Consider the following 18,865-nt stretch of genomic DNA (forward strand, 5'->3'; position numbering starts at 1 on the left):
CTTGTGGAATGTAACTACCGGTAGGTTTAATCTGGAATTAACCAAATCAAAGCAAAACATGTGGCATCAGGTTGTGAAATTACACGTCACATAAAAGGGTGGTAAATGATCAGGCTCTGATAAGATAAATCACAATACATGTACATGTACATTAAAAACACGTGGTTACATAATACTATTGGAGGACATATCAACCTAAGTACTTGCAGATTGCAATAGATAGAAAACCGCGGGCTGAATGTTTTCGTGAAATGTACATGTACATGTATGCAGCCAAAACTTACGACTTTGCTGAGCACAGGCTTTCAAACACAATGTACCAGCAGAAATACGTCAAAATAGGGTTTTCCCATATCTATTCATCCAATAATTAAATCTTCAAACTTTGTAACTTCAGCAGCTTTCTCCAACGTGAGACTACCCGCCCACAATACACGCGCGTAAGTATGGTCTCCAAATCTTTGTTATGTGAGCCCTATCACATTATACAGTAATTATATGTACATGTAACCAGGTGTCCGACTGAAACAACGTCGGTGTGGCGATAACTATTGCCCTACACACAAATATCAGTCATTCAGTCAGATACTGATCAGATCCTTTTTTAAATTGCCAACCCTGCACAGCAGCCTTACAAAATTGGATTGATTTCATGTTCTTGAATATATACAAAACAACAACGTAAACCAGTTTATTGACAAACGCTTTATTTCTCTCAAATCGTCCTTCGGCATCAAATATAAAATTCACTTTTCCATTGATGCATCTGCAGCTACGTATCTGTTACAAGTGTTCTGTTATCTATAGCAACTACTGAATGCAAAATATTAACGTTTACATATAACTACCAGACATCAAGCGGAAAGAGCGTGCTGTTCTGCTACACGTATTAATATACCTTTAAACTGGAACTGAGAAACTGAAGTAAAACAGAAAGAAAAGTAAATGCACATGCAACAACATTTCGCATGAAAATAGGATTTGTTGTGCAAATAAATGTTCCAGTAGCATAGGATATTTCTGCAATCGTAATAGCACGAAATAGCATTCACGAAAGTTAAAACAAGTTGCCTAGCATGGCACTAAACCACTTCTCAATTACTCTGTGTACAAATCTATAAAACATTCCAGTTATTCATGTTATATGTTACAACAATTGAATATGGCGAAAATCCCGATTATGCTGCACACTTTGTAATAATCACACAGACAGATAAAATAAAAGCATTGTACATGTACAGTGGAGGAGCAACGCCTTCAACAGGCCATGCAGATAGGTACTGGGTCATTCTGTGGTAAACTCGCATCTCGTTAATAACGGGTCCTTCGGACTTGAAAAATCACCATTATAACAGGAGCTTTGAATTATCAAGAGAGAAAACAATAACAAAAAGGATTGGGACCTAACATGCCCTTGTTATAAGCAGAATCTTGTATGGACAGTGCACTTTATAAGCAATGGCCGACTATGTAAAAACAAGGTTAGACGGCATATAAAACCAGCCTCCACTTTTAAATTCATGTTCCCAACAGAGAGTGCATTATTATGCCTGTGCTTGTACTGTAATCAATCGTCTTGCAATACAACAGAACCAAACAACAGAACCTCATAACGCTGCCACGTCATGTCATGTTTGATAAAGAGACTCAAGTGGCAAGAAAAATTAAGCTTTTAACTGCTATTGCATTTTTGGCAACCCATGTACATTTGACAAGGAAGTAACGCATCCCTTCTCTTACTTTAAATAATGTACGAAAACAAACTTTCTTCCTCCTTGAACTGATGAAAACCTACAGATACATTGTTTGCAGAGCACATTATCGAGGTAAACTGTGGCTACTTTAAACAAGTAAACCAATACAAAACGGTGTTCATATATTCAGATACAATTACAGATTGAATAACCTGAAGGTGTAAATAAATGGAATAACTAAAATGCACCGTTTAATCTATCAATAATAAACCAACATTTCTTACAATGGTAATTTTTTCTTCTCACTGAAATTTAAATCAAGTAACATTCTAGTTTTGAACATTAGACTTCGATTTCTCTGACTTCGGAAGAAACACTAACTCAAAAACTTGGCATTTCTACAAAAGTTTTAATAAATATATAACAAAACAAAAAGAACATTTGCCTATAAAACTTACATAATGCGATGTATAGAAAAATAAAAACTGGAAATACACTTGTAAGTGCATTCCACGTTCAGTCTTATACGTACATGTACCTGTATATTATGCTTCGATCCCATGTCAAAATCTCTTTTTTCGACAAAAAGAGACTTAGTTCATATTACTTTCATTTTACATGTACTTTGATCTTTCTCGTCATCACTATGTACATGTACCAAACAAAATACAATCAATTTTGATATTTTAATCAAATTTAACACCATTTAAATTGAACTTACAAATACCAAAAAGAAATCATCTTCAATCTTCGTTGGATTCTCATCTCTTTTTTATATTATATACAAATTTAGATTGATTGGACTCCTTCTGAGATATTTATTGAAATACAGTACAATGATTCTATATGACTAAATATTCATTAGAAAAACAAAACCATAAAATTAAACAGCAACGCAACACACAAACCTCTTTTATAGGGACTTGTACAGCCCATCCAAATTTTTTGTCCAAATTACTCAACACAAGCATCATTAACCTTGTGAGCAGCAGCACCATGCTTCTGTCTCATCTAAATCCAAAAATATTTACTTAAATACCATAACCCACATTTTAGTATTTTCCAAAAATTATTGATAAACATGTACACATAAACCCAATCATTTCCAATGGGAAAACACAGGGGAATACCTGGCATATACTTTTGAAATTTTGAATTATCACACTTTATACAATTATATCATTCACATGCTTTTTCTTATTACTTTAAAAACTGTAACTTAATATTTTACCATAAATGTAACAGAGCCTCCTCTTATATAAATGTTAAGTTTTGTGTTCTTTAAGCTATGCAATCAACGTATAAATACTCCCAAACCCTTCCCATAACAAGTTGGACACTGCTTATCAACACTGTACAGGTCTAATAACTAGCTCTGTTGGCCAATGCCTTGCGTTCCCTGGAATGCACACACACAGATTCACACACATTAGCTGCTAAGCAACCTTTATCCTTCAAAACAAATTTGAGAAGGAAAAACTTGTTGAACACTCAATGTCATACCCTGCGACTCTTTTTCAAGACAAAAGGCCTTCAGTGACACAGATACAGGTATGCAAAACTGCAATATCTGTTTCTGTGTCTCTAGTTTCTATTTTACTGGTCTGATTTGTTACGCTAACCAGCTTCAGTAGTAACTTTACACCAATGCACTGCCCATGAGTAAATTAGTTACAAGAGTATCCTTGAAACCAATAGTTATAGCCCCATGTGCCTGTATTTACATGTACATGCAAATTTTCACTGTACTTTCCTATCTTCAGAGTTGTTTAATGGCTTTGCTGATGGTCAATCGATGGCCCATCCTTACAACACCTAGCTCTTGCAAGTCATCCTTGGTAAGAGCAGACAGATGTTCTCCTGCAATCTCATTCTCCTCAAAACTACGACGGTGTTCACTCAAATTCAGACTAGTCAGCCACAGACCCACATCTTGGGAAGTCCACTCCACGAGAGGTTTTGTTTTCCAACCTTGTACATCATTTTCGTTGGAGTTGGAACCTTCAAACAGAAGACAATTGAAGAAAAAAATTATTACAGGTATAAATTTCCTTTTCCACTCTGCAGATTAACAAAATATAAATATGTTAGAAAGCCAATAAAAAGCCTGGTAATGCCTTCATGTACCACTGTGTTGCCCAAATGAAATATGTATGCTGATTTGTCTCACACTTGTTTAAATTATAAAAGTCAAATAACGCTGGTTGGATTCATCTCAAATTTTCAAGGAACCATCTACTTTAGCCCAAAGGATCTCCTGCACCTGTAAGAAAAATTCTAGTAACTGTACATGTAACTTTAAACATTTTGAAGCTTACATACATGTACAAGTACATGTGCATTGTACTATCATGAAGCATACATGAGTGTAACACATGATCACAACATTCTCTGACAATACAGCTTGCAGACACTGTGGTGTGCTAAATGTACAATGCATGTTCACTGCAGCACAGTTATGCTCTACGTAGTGCCTTTATGAAAAGTATACTATGTAGAGTGCTAAATACCTGTAACACATCTGCACATGGTACTCTATACTCTATGCACCCCACAGACAGTGTGGTGTGCTAAATGGCACATGGTCACTGTATACTCTCTGCACCCCACAGACAGTGTGGTGTGCTAAATGGTACATGGTCACTGCATACTCTATGGACCCCAGACGGTGTGGTATGCTAAATGGCACAAGGTCACTGTATACTCTATGCACCCCACAGACAGTGTGGTGTGCTAAATGGCACAAGGTCACTGTATATTCTATGCAGCCCAGACAGTGCTAACCCAGTGGGCACACGACGCGTGAAAGACGTCTTTTTGTGGTCGTTATGTGGTCGTGTGTCGTAAAGTGGTCGTGACAAAAAAACCCTTTTATCCTCGGTTAGAAACATTGCTTCAGCAACCATGACCACAAAAAAACATGACGTCTTTAAGACGTCGTTTTGCAGTCGTTATCGAATCATCAGCACCGCACATACAGTGCATCTCTGTTTGAATTGTTTTCTTCAACAAGCAATACATGAAACACACGATGTCTTTACAACGTCATTTTACAGTCGTTATCAAATCGTCAACATACAACAGAAAAAGATTTAGATAACTTTATGAAGGTTTTGCACGGTGACTTTTGGTTTGTCTCGGATTTTGCCGGTTCTCACTCGGTTTCACCGCGGAAGGTCCGACAGAGCAATGGCATACAGTGTATTGCGAAATCCCACCTGCGGCCACAGGTGACTGTTCTGTTTGACTGTTCTCATCTATTCGTCAAGAGGGATGTGTGGGATAGCAATAGTGCGAATGTCCAGTTTACAGGGAAATTTTAACACTAGAGGAATTGCGAGTGTGGTTTAGTACACCTGCTTGTGATTTATTATTATTTGCAGTGGAACTGACCCTCAACCCCCTCGTCTGATTTAAAATAACATGACATTAAAATACCCCTACATTTAGAATGGATGAGGCTATTTTCTTTCATTGCCTGCATGCTCGCAAGCAACGACTGGCTTCGAGCGTGTGCACCGCCCTACTATAGTGGCTCTGGCTTAGTCTTAGCTGGTTCCAGCCTTCCGAGGAGACTCTGAGCATGCCGACTGGAACCAGCGATGGCAAAGACTGAGGTCATGTCCAAAAGTCAAAACGGGCTTCCAGAACTACGGTTAGGTCTATTGATAAAGATCTTCAGGTCAGGGAACCAGACTACTTCATAATTTTGTCCGTGCTTTGAATTAAGAGAGCTCGAGTACATGTACATGTACAAGTATCGCTGCAAGCAGCTTGTCCGTTTAAAGAAGAGTAAGACAGGTTAGGCCCTTCCTTAAAAGGTAAGTGCTTATAAACTGTAGTTCTGTTACGTATGGGCATTGTTGGTGAAGCAGAGGTCAGGCTTAAACGCAATAATTTTAATCCTCAACAGTCAACCGGGTTGGCCACGGTTGTTTCCTACCTCCATGGGTGGGCCACAGACAGTGTTTATTCGTAGTCGGACGTAGACTCGCAGTCGTAGTGCAGTAAAAAGCATCTGGGCTTGCCACAGTGCCCATACTTCAGCGTCATCAAATATGGCAAATACTAACAGTGTCAATAAGTCTAATTTACCCTTTTAAGATTAAATGTTATACCATTGTATTGGTGAGACTAAACTGTGAAAATGTAATGGCAGTACATGTATGTGATGCAATGTACAATATTGGCCACTCGATGTAGACATGTTCGAGACAGTTGGTGGCAGAAAAATTCTTTTTCATTCCCAATCACAATGAACATGCGCACTTAAGCTCAGACGTGGTGTAAACAATGGTAGAGGACCGGTTTATTTACTGCCACCAAAGTCCTTATAGTTTTTACAAAAATAAATTGTCTTATTTGTCTAACATTTGCAGGAAGTGTTGCATCACGCGGCACAACAGTGTCTACAGTAAGACAACAAATAGCGAAGTACTTAAAGCTTAGTATTCCTAGCAGAGGCAAACCAAGAGCCCTGAGTAATTCAGCAGGCATGCCCACCGGATAACTGTGCGACCAGTCTAGTGCATCAGATGGCCTGTTTCCTGGCTGTTTCATATATTTCGGTGATATTTAACTAATGAGCATAAAGCCTATTTTTGTATTGGGTCTTATTTGAAACTTTAAACCTTTTGTTGTTCAAGTAAAATATGTACATTGTTTCTTCAGGTTTATTTCCTCAGGTTGAAGCAATGAAGGCTGTTTAAAGTACGGTTATAACAAAATTACACGTCTGATCGGTTTTTTTGGGGGGCATGGGTAAAATTGTTTGCAGGATTAAAACACGTACAGTAATTTAAATTGTAACTGACTAGATCATCCTGTTCCAGGATAGTCTGTTTTCTAAAAATTTGACAAACCACTGCATGAGACAAAATTTTCTCCAAAAAGTGTTCAATATTTCCATTTTTTTAAATTCTAAGCCAACTCGATGTGAATTGTCTTATTAGTACAAGCATACATCTTTTCATCAACTGATGTCTGTTTTTCTACCTCTGATAAATGCCATTACATGTACATCTAAAACGTATTTTACTAAGTCTTGCCCGGTTGGAAATGTTTTGTTCTGCCAAATATTCAGTTACATGGCTTATACTACATGTACATGTACTGTGTGCTTAATGTTTCCCATTCTTGCCTTGTCCGTAAAAGTAAAACCTTTTAACTGCTTTTATCCAGGAAGTGTAAACACAAGTGTACCTTGTTTCATCGTCACTTTGATCGTGCTGGGTGCAATTGTAATGGTCCGTCCAAAGCCATTGAATTTACCAGAAATATTATTGGTACATACTATTTGTGTAGACCATCATTTTCAGCAAAGTGTGCTAACAGGTTATTATAATATGAAGAATCAGAGTTAAATAAAAAAAATTGTTTAGTTGTAAACAGTCGCTTCAGTCAAAATTTATTTTATAGCCAGGCAGCGTGTTAAGGCATGTGAACTTCTTTTTATCATAAAAAAGTTTTTAAAAAATGACTCGTTTAATGCAGATGTCGTTTTTCCTTGATATTTGTTGGATAAAAGACGTCTTAATGCTGACGTCTTTTACTGCTCAATATGCTGACGTCTTTTATTAGTCACAATGTTGATGTCTTTTATCAGTCTCAATGTTGACGTCTTTTATTAGTCTCAATGTTGACGTCTTTTATTAGTCTCGATGTTGACATCTTTTGTTAGTCTTTTACTCGTCATAACGCTGACGTCTTTTTCTAGTCGGACCACTGACGTCGTTTACTTGTCAGGATGCTGACGTCTTTTGGCTTTGCATATACGACTCAAAAAAGACATTGATAAGACGTCAATATTAGACGTCTTTAAGACGTCATAACGACGTCTCGTGCCCACTGGGAAATGGTCACAAGGTCACTGTAAAAATATTAAAAGGAATTTTCAGGGGTGTGAGTGGCCTTTTACATTAAAGCTGAAAACAGCTAGCAAAAAGCTGATTTGTAAAAAGTTCCCATACTTTTGTACACACCAGGTGTACAAAAAAAGCTAAAATTCAGGGTCAGTGATCAATTTCTAAACAAAAAAAGCTGAATTCTCAAACACCTGAAATCAAATAATTTTTCAGACTTCCCGCCCAGCAAAACCTGTATGCATTCATTTAACAGCACTGCAAAAGGAAGGAAAATGAGAAAACAGGTATAGGTATAGGTATACTTATTGAAGTAAAACATCTGTATTATGAAAAGCACCCGAGTCTAGCCTGTCAACATCCCCCTCCAACATTTTAAATTTCACAGCTGGGCAATTGTTCAATTTTTTACACGTACATCCCCCATCTCCATCAACCCTTTCCCAGTGCAATTTTATCCAACTAATTATGCCATACCTGACTGTGCTTGCAAAGTACTTGAGTTGTGAATTTATTTCAGAAAAATGAACTAATCCATTAATTTTAGGAAAATTGTCAAAAATGCAATAAAATACATGTATTTAACTGTTTTACGTGTACTTGTTGCAAACCATTCAAATTAAAATAGCTAGTAACACTGAACTTCCAATAAATTGTTGAATAAGCCCTCTACTGTCTGCATATCATATCATCTACGGTACGCGGCACAAGTTGTGCCTGAAGAATTGTATGAGAGAGTACGCGTACTTACGATCACTGTTTCTCTGCCTGTTCTCTCAATTTCCACATTTTTTTTATTCTTATTGTGAACTTTTCCATAGTTAAAACTGTGACAATTTGATTATATGGAGACGTCTGAACTCACTTTATCATGAAATTTCAACAGAAAAAGAAAAAATTTTGGCAAAGTTCACAGTCTGCTACAATGGGAGTCAGCTGAAATATCTTGGTCACAATACATGTAACAAAAGACACAACACAAATTTGTGTCTTAAAATGATGATGCCATATCTAATGAAAGTAATTCCCATTCAAATATTCCCACCATAATGGTTAAATTTCAAAATTGTTAAAAAGGTAAAAAATCAAACGCAGTCAGGTGACACAAAAAATGTCTGTCCATTTTCAACTTTGCAAGATGATACCTCATTTCCATAAAGTACTGGGTTTATTTCTTACCTTGTTCAGTCCAAGCACTCAGCATACTTTGCTTGTTGTCAACATCTGAAGATGGTGAAGCATTTATTATCAAACTTCTCTCATTGTCTAGGGTTTCACTACTTGTGCTAGATGATGGTGGTGTGTTATCATCTAACACTCTCTTTGGTTTGGGCAAGACTTTTGGAGATGGTTTGGTATTTTTCAAGGTTAATGTTGAATTGGAAGACGACGATGAGGTGGATGATTTCATTGTGCTGGTTCTGCCATCATCTTCATCCTGCTCAAAGATGTCGCTACTTGGCTCAGTTGACAGGGTGCTGTAACTGGACATGGTTGACATGGAAGACATAGAGGAAACCACACTGGCTGAGTCAAATGATCGCTCTTGCCGATGGTCAACAAGGGGAGGTACATGTAACTGAGGAGATGAATCTGATTCACTGCACCCATTGGGTTGACGGCTTTCAGAACTTAGGCTCCCCATCATAGCGGGTGAAGTCGTGACAGAAATATCTCCTTCATTCTCTTTGACCGGTGACAATGGGTGTTTATAGGTATCAGGCTTCTGGTTTTTCTCAAAGTTGTATTTTAGAGCTTGAACAGAGGCTTCGGTATCCTGTAATGCTGTAAGACCTTCAACAGTTTTGTCTCTGGGTGATTGTGAAGTAGGGCTAGTAGATTTGCTACTTTCTCCACGTGGAATAATCTTGATAACATTTTTATGACCACCAAAAGAATTCACTGGTTCTTTGACTGGAGGTTTGCTGGCTAGGCGAGACTGCATCACAGCAGCTGCTTGAGCTATGTCAGTTTCTTTGATACTTGATGCATGTTTGTGTTCTGTGGTGTCCTTTTTGTCTGATTCTATTTTAGTACTACCCTCTGAACTTGTTGACTGAGAGTCACTGTCTTCAGACATCTGTTTCTCAATTGTCGATCGTCGTTTTGCAATTGCTGTCAAAAGAGCTTGATTAGCCGAGTTTCCTTTCGCAGAATCTGCCTGCTTGTATTTGCGGATTTTACTTTCAATATTTTCACAAGGGTTTTTACTTGCATCCAAATGTGCCTTTCGTCTAGCTATAGCTTCATTGAGAGCTAACTGTGGTGAGCCCTGTGAAGCTGTTTCTGCATTCTGATTTCTGTTCTGATTCTCCCCACTCAGACTTAGCTCTCTTGCAGCTAGTGCCAGCTGTAGTGGTGTTTTAGATTCCAATGCATCAAAACTGTTTGCTTTCCGTAGTTTCTCCCTTTTAGCGGCAGCTGCTGCAATCGCATTTGAAAAGTCAGAATTGACAGTTTCAGGAACAGAGGATGATTGAATCTCTGCATATAGTGGAACATCAAGAGAAGATGGTCTGGCTGTTTCTACTGAAATTGACCTTGACAGGTTTTCTTCACTGATTGACGAATCTCTACGAGGGACAGGTGGTGGGGGTTTGCCTGGACGTTTCTGACCTGAACTCATTCTCCTCTCATCCATAGATGAATCACTCCGTAGACTGTGGAGGGACTGCGAACGAGCTCTAACATTAGGATGTTTTGGAGCAGGATAGCTGGGTGCAGGTGGAATGGATGGAGCAGGGTAATCAGGAGCTGGTGGTACTTGAGATAAACTAGAGTCCACTGGAGAAGTAATATCAGATGGAGTTCGGTCTGCCCTTGTGTACACTCCACTATCGTTGGATAATGTTGTTGTGTAGGAGTAAGATGATGCTGGGGAAGAACGTAGCGAAGATAAAGCAGAATCTGATCCTGCTGAATACCTTCGTTTCTGCTTGTCATACGTGTCCTCATCAAACTGTGTCTGAGTTTCCATGGTGACTGTGTCTATGGGTGACACTGCAGAAGCTGCAGAGGGGAGATTTGTTTTAGTTGACGACATCCTGGCAACAGTGTTAAATCGGAATGCTGAGGGTGCCAAGGGAATGACAGGCTTCTTTAAGCTGGCTCTGTGATCATCCTGACTTGGGGTGCTGGTGCTAGGGGCACTTTCTTGTCTATGGAAAATGCCAGTTAGATGTTCTGGACTGATCTTTTGAGAAAGGGGTCTCTTGCGAATGGAAGCAAATGGTGACTCTGTCTGGTCATCAGCTGGCATCTCGGCTTTTGCAATGGCCTCATCTAATTCATCTGCAAATAAGGAAAAGATGATGTCAGAATGTAAGTCCACCAATGCCATCTCTGAGTAATGTTAGCTAAAATGTTGACTGTTTTATGAAAGTCAAAATGTAACACTGCATTACCAGCTAACGTACACATAACTTGTTTCTAACATCCCTGGAATATCAGGCTTTGATAACATTGGCTGAAGTATAAAGATGGTATGAATGCCTAAATGCAGTGCTATAACCTTCCCAAAAATTGTTATTATCCAGAGATCATTGTGGTAATTAGGGATCAGAATATGCATGCCCATCTACAGGTACAGTGTATCTTCTGCCCTCAATGTGATTGGTTCACACAAATGTGCAGAGGCCTAAACATCTCTTCCAAAGTGGGCCCCTACACTGGAGCCGTTTAATGGAAAACGATGTAAAACTGTAAATAAACAGATACAAAATATTTTGAGTAACAAGGAATAAGTCACTAAGTTCCATAACAATACACAATGAAATGTAGAAAATGCAGAAAGTCTAAGGACTGCAAAAAGTCTATTCTACCTAAAGTACATGTACACACATGTACATGTAGGTCAATGTAAAAGGACACAAATAGATGTAAATACATGTACATGTAGAAAGAGTTCATGTACAAATTAATGGGTAAAAATGCAATGTGTGAGGAATGTAACTATGAAACCTCATAAAATGCAAACAGTCCTGTGCGTACAGACAGATAAAAATGCAACATGCACAGTAGTGAAAATGAAGAACACAGGACACAATGTACCGGAAATCTTTGCTTAAACATACTGGTGAAAATGCATGTACATGTCAAATTACATGAACAGGGCAATGCTCCATAACACGCTTCAATTTAAAAAGATCAACTTGTGAAGTCAAAGAAGGCAAGATAATTACAGACAGTTCCACAAACAGAACTTACGATAAAACATAACAGGCACTGGCAAGAATGTGTGTATTGTAATTGTATACAAAATACTACGCACGTGAGTGGAGGAGGTGAGTGTGACACTGAGAGGGCTTTATATACCAGAAATAAACCCTAAATTGGACTTATAATAGACTACAGAGGAACTATATATTATAAAGGAAACACAGAAATGGTAAACTTACGGATCGTGCTTGAACAAGGGCTTATAAACAGGTGTAGCAAGTTGTAAAATGTACGAGTGAAGTAACGTGAATGACATGGAGCGGGAAAGTGAAAAGCGATGGTAGAGGGCGCTAGACTAGATTACTGTGGATGAGCAGCCCAAGAGGAGAACTCGAGGCAGAACAGTGTACATTTCCTCTCAAAGCAGTCCTCTTATCCACCCATACATTCCTTAGTTGTATTAGGTGGGCATTTTACCCTGGTAACACGCTGGGTAGCAATCCGTTTGTGCTACACTTGCTGGTATTTTTGTAAAAAATTTTGAAAAGTTCATGCATATTGTTGCAACGAAGAACATGCAATTAAAATTGGGCTTAAGAAGCCTTACATTTTTTTCCCAGTATAAAACAAGCATTTCAACATTTGTCCAAATCATACAGAAATCTTGAGTAAATACATAAGGCCAAAAGAAGTCTCCAGTTTCTGGTCACTGCGCAAGTCACCGTGGACCTGCGCGCTGGCAAAATAAAAACTTTTTTATTTCGCATAAAATGATTTCCAAAAGCTGCCCAACTTACTTGATCGGAAGGAATTCTACTACCGCGTAATTTTAACATGTTTTTGATAGGTGGGGTTGAGTAATATGTATGGTGAAGGAATCCCCCCGGCCTCCATACATTTCAGTCTGGCACTCTCATCAGAAGACGTCATTCATGTAAAACTTACATGTATCTTTACACGAAGGCCATGTCCGATGTACATACATGTACATGACATATGCCTGCAGTGCATGCAGTGACGATGGACATCGCCTTATGACAACCATATGTGTAATGACTCATGTATCGTCACTTGCAAAGAACGAAGGTAGATTAGAGTGAGAGGAAATTTAATTTTCTGAGCTGAATTTTTTCCCCAATATTTTATATGCAACAAAAGCAGAAGACAATGTGCAAAGAATGTCATATACTGCTGCTTCATGAGAATTTCATTTAAAAATGGAAACTGGAGCAGAACATTTATTTTTCACATTTAATTTTTCCATTGTGCTTGTGCTACTGTATTTTAACAAGCTCAATCCTGCCAAGAATAGAAGCCTTTTTTTGAGTGAGATGAATGAAACCATTGCCTCACATCATATTTTATGGTCTTTTTATTAATTTCAAAGTTGTAAATTCACAGTTCTCGAAGTGACAAGGCCATGTGCACTAAAGTATATGTGCATGTACATCACTTCTAGGGGAAAAAAAGAGGGGAAAAAATGTATCACTGCACCAATTTTGGACCAAGCCCATGACCAGAAACCGGAGTGTTTTTTTTGTGGGGGGGCCTACATTTAAATACTTTTATGTCTACAATATATGAGACACAAAATTGTATGAACTAATGGATAAGCAGAAGGGAAACATGACCCTGTGATTGTTCCAGTCTAATCAATACACACTGAAATACATGTACATGTCGACTGCTTAAATTTCCTCTTTTTGCCAACAACCTCTGACGGTTGTATGAATATTGCATCACTACTTTGTTTTGTTACCTTTAACCACTACCAGCCGGGGACTCCGAAATCGGAGCCGTATGGTTTATATGTGTGGCCGGGGTCTCCGACCTCAGACAAAGGAAACAGGGCCCTGTAACAAAAGACCATACTCCGAACAAAAGACCAGGCTGCTGGGCATTACCAGCATTTTTCACTCTCAAAAGTGGTGATGGTCCAGCGTTATTTTGAAACCGTATACCAGGGTTTGGGGCATTTAGAACAAGCGGATTACCACCGGGGACAAAAGCTCTCCACCACCACAGCGATGAGCCACACAGCACCGCTGCATGCTAATCTGGCCCCTATTGAAAAGAGGTCAGCAGTGCACTGAGCCAGGTTCGTGAACAAAAGACAGTTGTATAACACCGCACAATCTGGGCTCTGTTTACAAGGCTGCAGGCCTGGCTGAAATATTCGGGCGTCAGTGAAGGTCACCTGTCAACTTAGAGTAGTGCCTAAAGATTACTCCGTGCGGCTATAAATGACTGTTAAATGGAATGATGAATTGTTGAAGGATTTTGAAAACGGAAAAAATGATAGTCATGCCGGCCCAGCATCATCAACGTTGAAAAATGCCCCGGCACGAAGTGGTTAAAGATCACTCCACACAGTTAAATTTCCATGTCACTGCTTAATGTCAACAAAACATTCATAAAATGATTTCAAATGTTCCTCCAGGGTTCTGGGAAGCAGACCTCATTCTGAAGGGGAAATATACATGTAAATAGCAGTACCGGGAATCAACAACTACATGTACATTAAGAGTCTACCAACCATTTGAACCCAAACTAACGTCAAGCAATGCCAAAGGATGATTACAAGTGAAAGGTACATGTACATGTATGATTCTCAAGAAAGAAAGCAGGAAGAGAAATAAGTATACCAGGCCAGATATGGGACGGAGGAGTACCCATCCTTACCTGTCCAATCCCTGTACACACTCTAGACTATTGTTACCTAACACATCCCCCCCAATATGTCTATAAAGAATTCCTGAGATTCCGATCAAACAATGACCAACACACAAGGGCAGGGGGGTTCACTCTGTCCCATATCTTGCTTCAAATGGAAATAAGGATCTCGGGTGAAATCCTTACCTAGAGCCTGCATTTCCAGCTGTGCCTTCTCTGCTTTCATTTTTGTCAAGGATGGCTGAGACTGTGGAGCTGCATACAGGAATAAATTGCTTTTATCAATGTCAAACTCAATAAAACTACTCTATGTACATACATGTACTTCTTCTGCTTTAAGGCATGATTCTGATTCATTCATTAACCACTTGCCGACGGGCACCATGGGTTTATACGCAGAGCCAGGCTGCCCAAAATTAAACAAAAGAGCTGGTCTGTGTAACAAAGACCGTACTCGGAATAAAAGACCTGCTGCTGGGAATTGACATCATTTTTCGGCTTGCATTTTTCGAAGGTAATCCATCACTGTTTTTAAACAGTATACCACTGTTTTGGGCATACCGGCAGAGCGCCCGCGGATTAGCACTGCAGACAAAAGTGCTCCAGGGCCCCACTGACTAGCGACACAGCGACACAGCACCACTGCATGCTAACCTAGCCGCATTTGAAAAGATACCACTCACATTCACTAGGGACAAAGGAAATTACGCAACACCTCACAATTCTGGGCTCTCTGTACAGGGTGGCAGGCCAGGCTGAAATACTCAGGACTCAAGGTTGCCTGTCAGCTTAGAGTAGCCACCAAACATTATTTGTGTGGGTGTAAACCCCCATTAACCCCTTCGCACCGGAAGCCGTCGACAGTTGTGGCTTTGTGTGAGGATTAGTGTATATCACACATACATACATTCTATTCATCATGCAGCTGCAGTTTCAATGTAGCCCTGCAGCTGGACAGACCTTTGCAAACTGGGCATACCAAAGCCTAACAGTCACGGTCAAAAGAATCGCAGCATTAAGGGGTTAAATGAAATGAATTTTTGAAAAATTTTGAAACTTGAAAATCTCTTGCATGACTGCACTGCATTTTTAAGCACCCAGTAGCAAGTGGTTAAGAAAAATCAAGTCTTAACATAAGTGCCCTGCCACGCTCATGCATTAACCCATAATTTTAATTTTTGGATCACAAGAAATGTTGGTCTACATTGCTTCAACAATTGTGACCTTTACCCTTGACCTCCAAAAAACAGCTTGTAAAATTAAGCCTGTTCGGCATTCATTTCCTTTTATATTGCGATATCATGAAAAAATATTGCGATATCCGATATTATCATGATGACGTCATTTTCCATTCATAAACTAAACATGACCAAAATCACCACTAATTACCTATGGCCTATGTATTACCGGTATCTCTACATTTAGAACTCTTACATGTATATGCTGGTGGAAAGCAAATTTTTAACATGGAAATTGTGGACATTAAATTATAATATATCATGGCAACACGGAAAAAGCCATTTTCACGCACACATTAGCTGTAAAGTTTGCTCAATAAGGCAACCCCCAAAATGGACAGAGCACATGTGTGTTACTAGGGGGGCTACTGGTATTGACGCCTCACTTTATTTCTAAGTTGGCATGTCTAAGTTGTTATTCATTTCTCATAGGTTGGCATGTCTCACTTGGTCCCTTTTCTACAAGACCACAAAAATCCTTCGTGTAAGTCAGCATTAAAAAAAAATTGCACTTCGGTATCGGTGTATCGGTTCGGTGTCAAGCGACAAGCCCCTCACTGCTCGACTGACGTCTGTTTATTAACAGCACATGGTTGAGTACATCAATACCAGGGACCCCTCTCGAGCCGCGGGCTATTGAGGGAACTTAACCACCGTGCATGTACGTAGGCCGTTTTCCAATACTCGACTTCGGCTCCGTCTCAGGCTTCAACTGTTTTTTACTACCTGACTTTGAAGTTGTAAGCACAATAGCACGTTTGATAGTGGCACAAAACACCAAGTAAGATGCAAAAGAGCCACACATTACAGTTCTTCAATTTAACTGAAATGCTTAAGGCCCACAATCAAGAATTTATTTTGGAGATGAAGCCTGAGACGGAGACTAAGTTGAGTATTGGAAAACAGTACGTGAAAGGCACGGTACAACGATTTTCACTTTTGAGAAAGAGAGCAGACTTGGCTGGAGTTTACTGTACAACACATTACACATGCGTACAGTCTGTTGGTTTGGTTCAAGGCCCTCGCAGCTGCTTGGGGCCAACACTGACTTTGTGGTTTGAGGTTTTCAATGGAGTATTCGTATGGCCCAAATGCAGTAATGCAAGGCTCAACCCGCAGTGCATTGATTTCCGTGTGTGCATGTACAGTACATTGTTTGGAGCTTATCGGAATAATTTTCAGCACTTCGATTTGCACGGTATCCCGATATGTCTTTTTAGGAATGATACGATATCCAATATCAACATCATATCGAAACATCATGAAATATTGTCATATCGACAGGCTTATGTGAGATTACCACAAGCAACTCTAATGCTTATTTTCCTATATTTCTAAAGTTTAAACCATTATAACCTTGACCTTTGATCTTTCCCGCCCAAACACAACAGACTCCTTGCAATCACAAAGAACAATCCATAAACCAAAACTGACAACTTGGTCCTGAAGTTCCTAACAAAAGAAACTGTCTCCTTAATGTTGTGAAGGCCCTCTCGCACATGCACAGAAGTATTATTTGTCCATAATAAGCCTTTTCCAATTTATATTTAAATAAGTGCAAAAAGTTAAAGGTGGGAATGCCCTACAAAAACGACATACATGCACAACTTTCACCAAGGCCTTTTCCTACCATCTGTAATGATCAATACTCATTTGGTGTAACAAACCCTTCTTTTGATTACAAAAACCTCCTAACTGTTCAAAGTGACAGTATTTTATACTCACGTTTCTTTCGAAGAGAATTTTTCTTAGCTTCATTCAGCCAGACCAGAGCTTTGGAATTAGGAAGTGTAACAACCTTCATTACGATGGTATCTGGGGAATTAATGACTAGGCTGACCACATACTGGTGAGGAGCAGTAGACACATCTTGTCCATTAATCTGATGTAAAAAAAAAAAATCATCAAAATGTGATCAGAAGTGCTTAAATTTGGTGATAGGTTTGCCCCTGAACTTGGAGCAACTTCATGCACGAGTATAATACAAATTCTGATTTCCTCACAAAATATCAAGAACAATATGTGGATAATGCTCTCTTTCATGAATGGTTTCAGTTTGAACCAAACTTCAGGAATATCGGAATCTAAGACTTTTGCTTTAGAGCTCATTTCAAGATTACACTACATGTATAGCCTAAATGCAGTTCAATACAAAGTACAAGACAATATAAACTTCTAATTTATTTAAATGTATTATGAAATATTGAGAGTACAGTGTATGTACATGTACATGTACCTCCAAGACAAAGTCTCCCCTCTTGAGACCAGCTTTATCTGCAGGGCTTCCTTTATCTACATGTTCTAGATACTGTAAAGCTGGAAATTCCTTAGTTGGTTTGAATGCTGATGTAGCACCTTGAGGACCTAAGTGTAAAGAAATAACAGTCATTTATTTCACACTATATGGATATCTTAGAGGGATTATTTCACAGCAGAAGACTTTGTTTTTGTAAAGAACTGGATTAACAACACATCAATGTACCTGTAACATCACCCACATGAGATGTTAGTTCTGTTGATAGTGACCCTCATCAAGTCAACATAGCCCACCACCTGAGTTTGGTGTTTAGGCAAACATTTGAAGTGTTTGCGTATGCAAGTATTGTACTTTATTTTTGTTAGGCACAATCAGTAGATTTATGCTAAGTTTCTGTCTTTGATTGTAGAGGCATCAATTATTTTTTCTTAAAAAAAGTTGCCCCATGGACCAAAAACCTTGTAATCCAAGTTTGAAAAAGAAACTGCCTTACACGAAAAATTCCTACCATCAGAGGTGGAAAATGCACTAAATTTAACTTACTTTTTGCACCTCGCAAGATAAATCCAAAACCTTTCTTCTTTCTCTCTACAAACACAACTCGAGGTTCTCCTTCCTTTGTTTGTGTTGTTAAACTGGAGAATGAAAAACAAGTGAACAACAGGTTTAAAATAAAAAACTGACAATAGATAATACTTTTCATACTGTGCAAGCTGCAGTGGATTCTTTACCCTTGAAGTGTTAAGAGAAGGAAGTTATCAAGATGGAGTAGATGTATCAATGTGGCACTGGCATACTTATGTGAGGAAGAGCCGAGGACTCAAGATGTATTGTTATATAATGTATCTCTGTCTTAAGTACTGCATGTTCATCAGCACAGACCAATCATGTGACCAGTCTAAGAACACAAGTAACCCTCTTTCCTTTACACATCACATCAGCCATGAGTTGTGGAAATTCTTGTATCGATGGTGCCCTTGCTAT

General features: G+C 38.9%; 1 protein-coding gene across 1 annotated transcript; it reads right to left on the bottom strand.

The window, feature by feature from the left end:
- Positions 1–690: 690 nt before the first annotated feature.
- LOC147799760 (uncharacterized) lies at positions 691–18,516 on the bottom strand (the record flags this gene model as incomplete). Its single annotated transcript, XM_087134038.1, has 6 exons — positions 691–3,695; positions 8,735–10,846; positions 14,573–14,641; positions 17,350–17,506; positions 17,861–17,988; positions 18,425–18,516. Coding segments are annotated over 6 exons (2,800 nt in total), but the record flags the coding sequence as incomplete, so codon positions are not given.
- Positions 18,517–18,865: the final 349 nt, after the last annotated feature.

This window comes from Acanthaster planci, linkage group LG03 (genome assembly GCF_054643075.1).
Source record: "Acanthaster planci isolate LZ-2023a linkage group LG03, COTS_SCS, whole genome shotgun sequence".
NCBI lineage: Eukaryota > Metazoa > Echinodermata > Asteroidea > Valvatida > Acanthasteridae > Acanthaster > Acanthaster planci.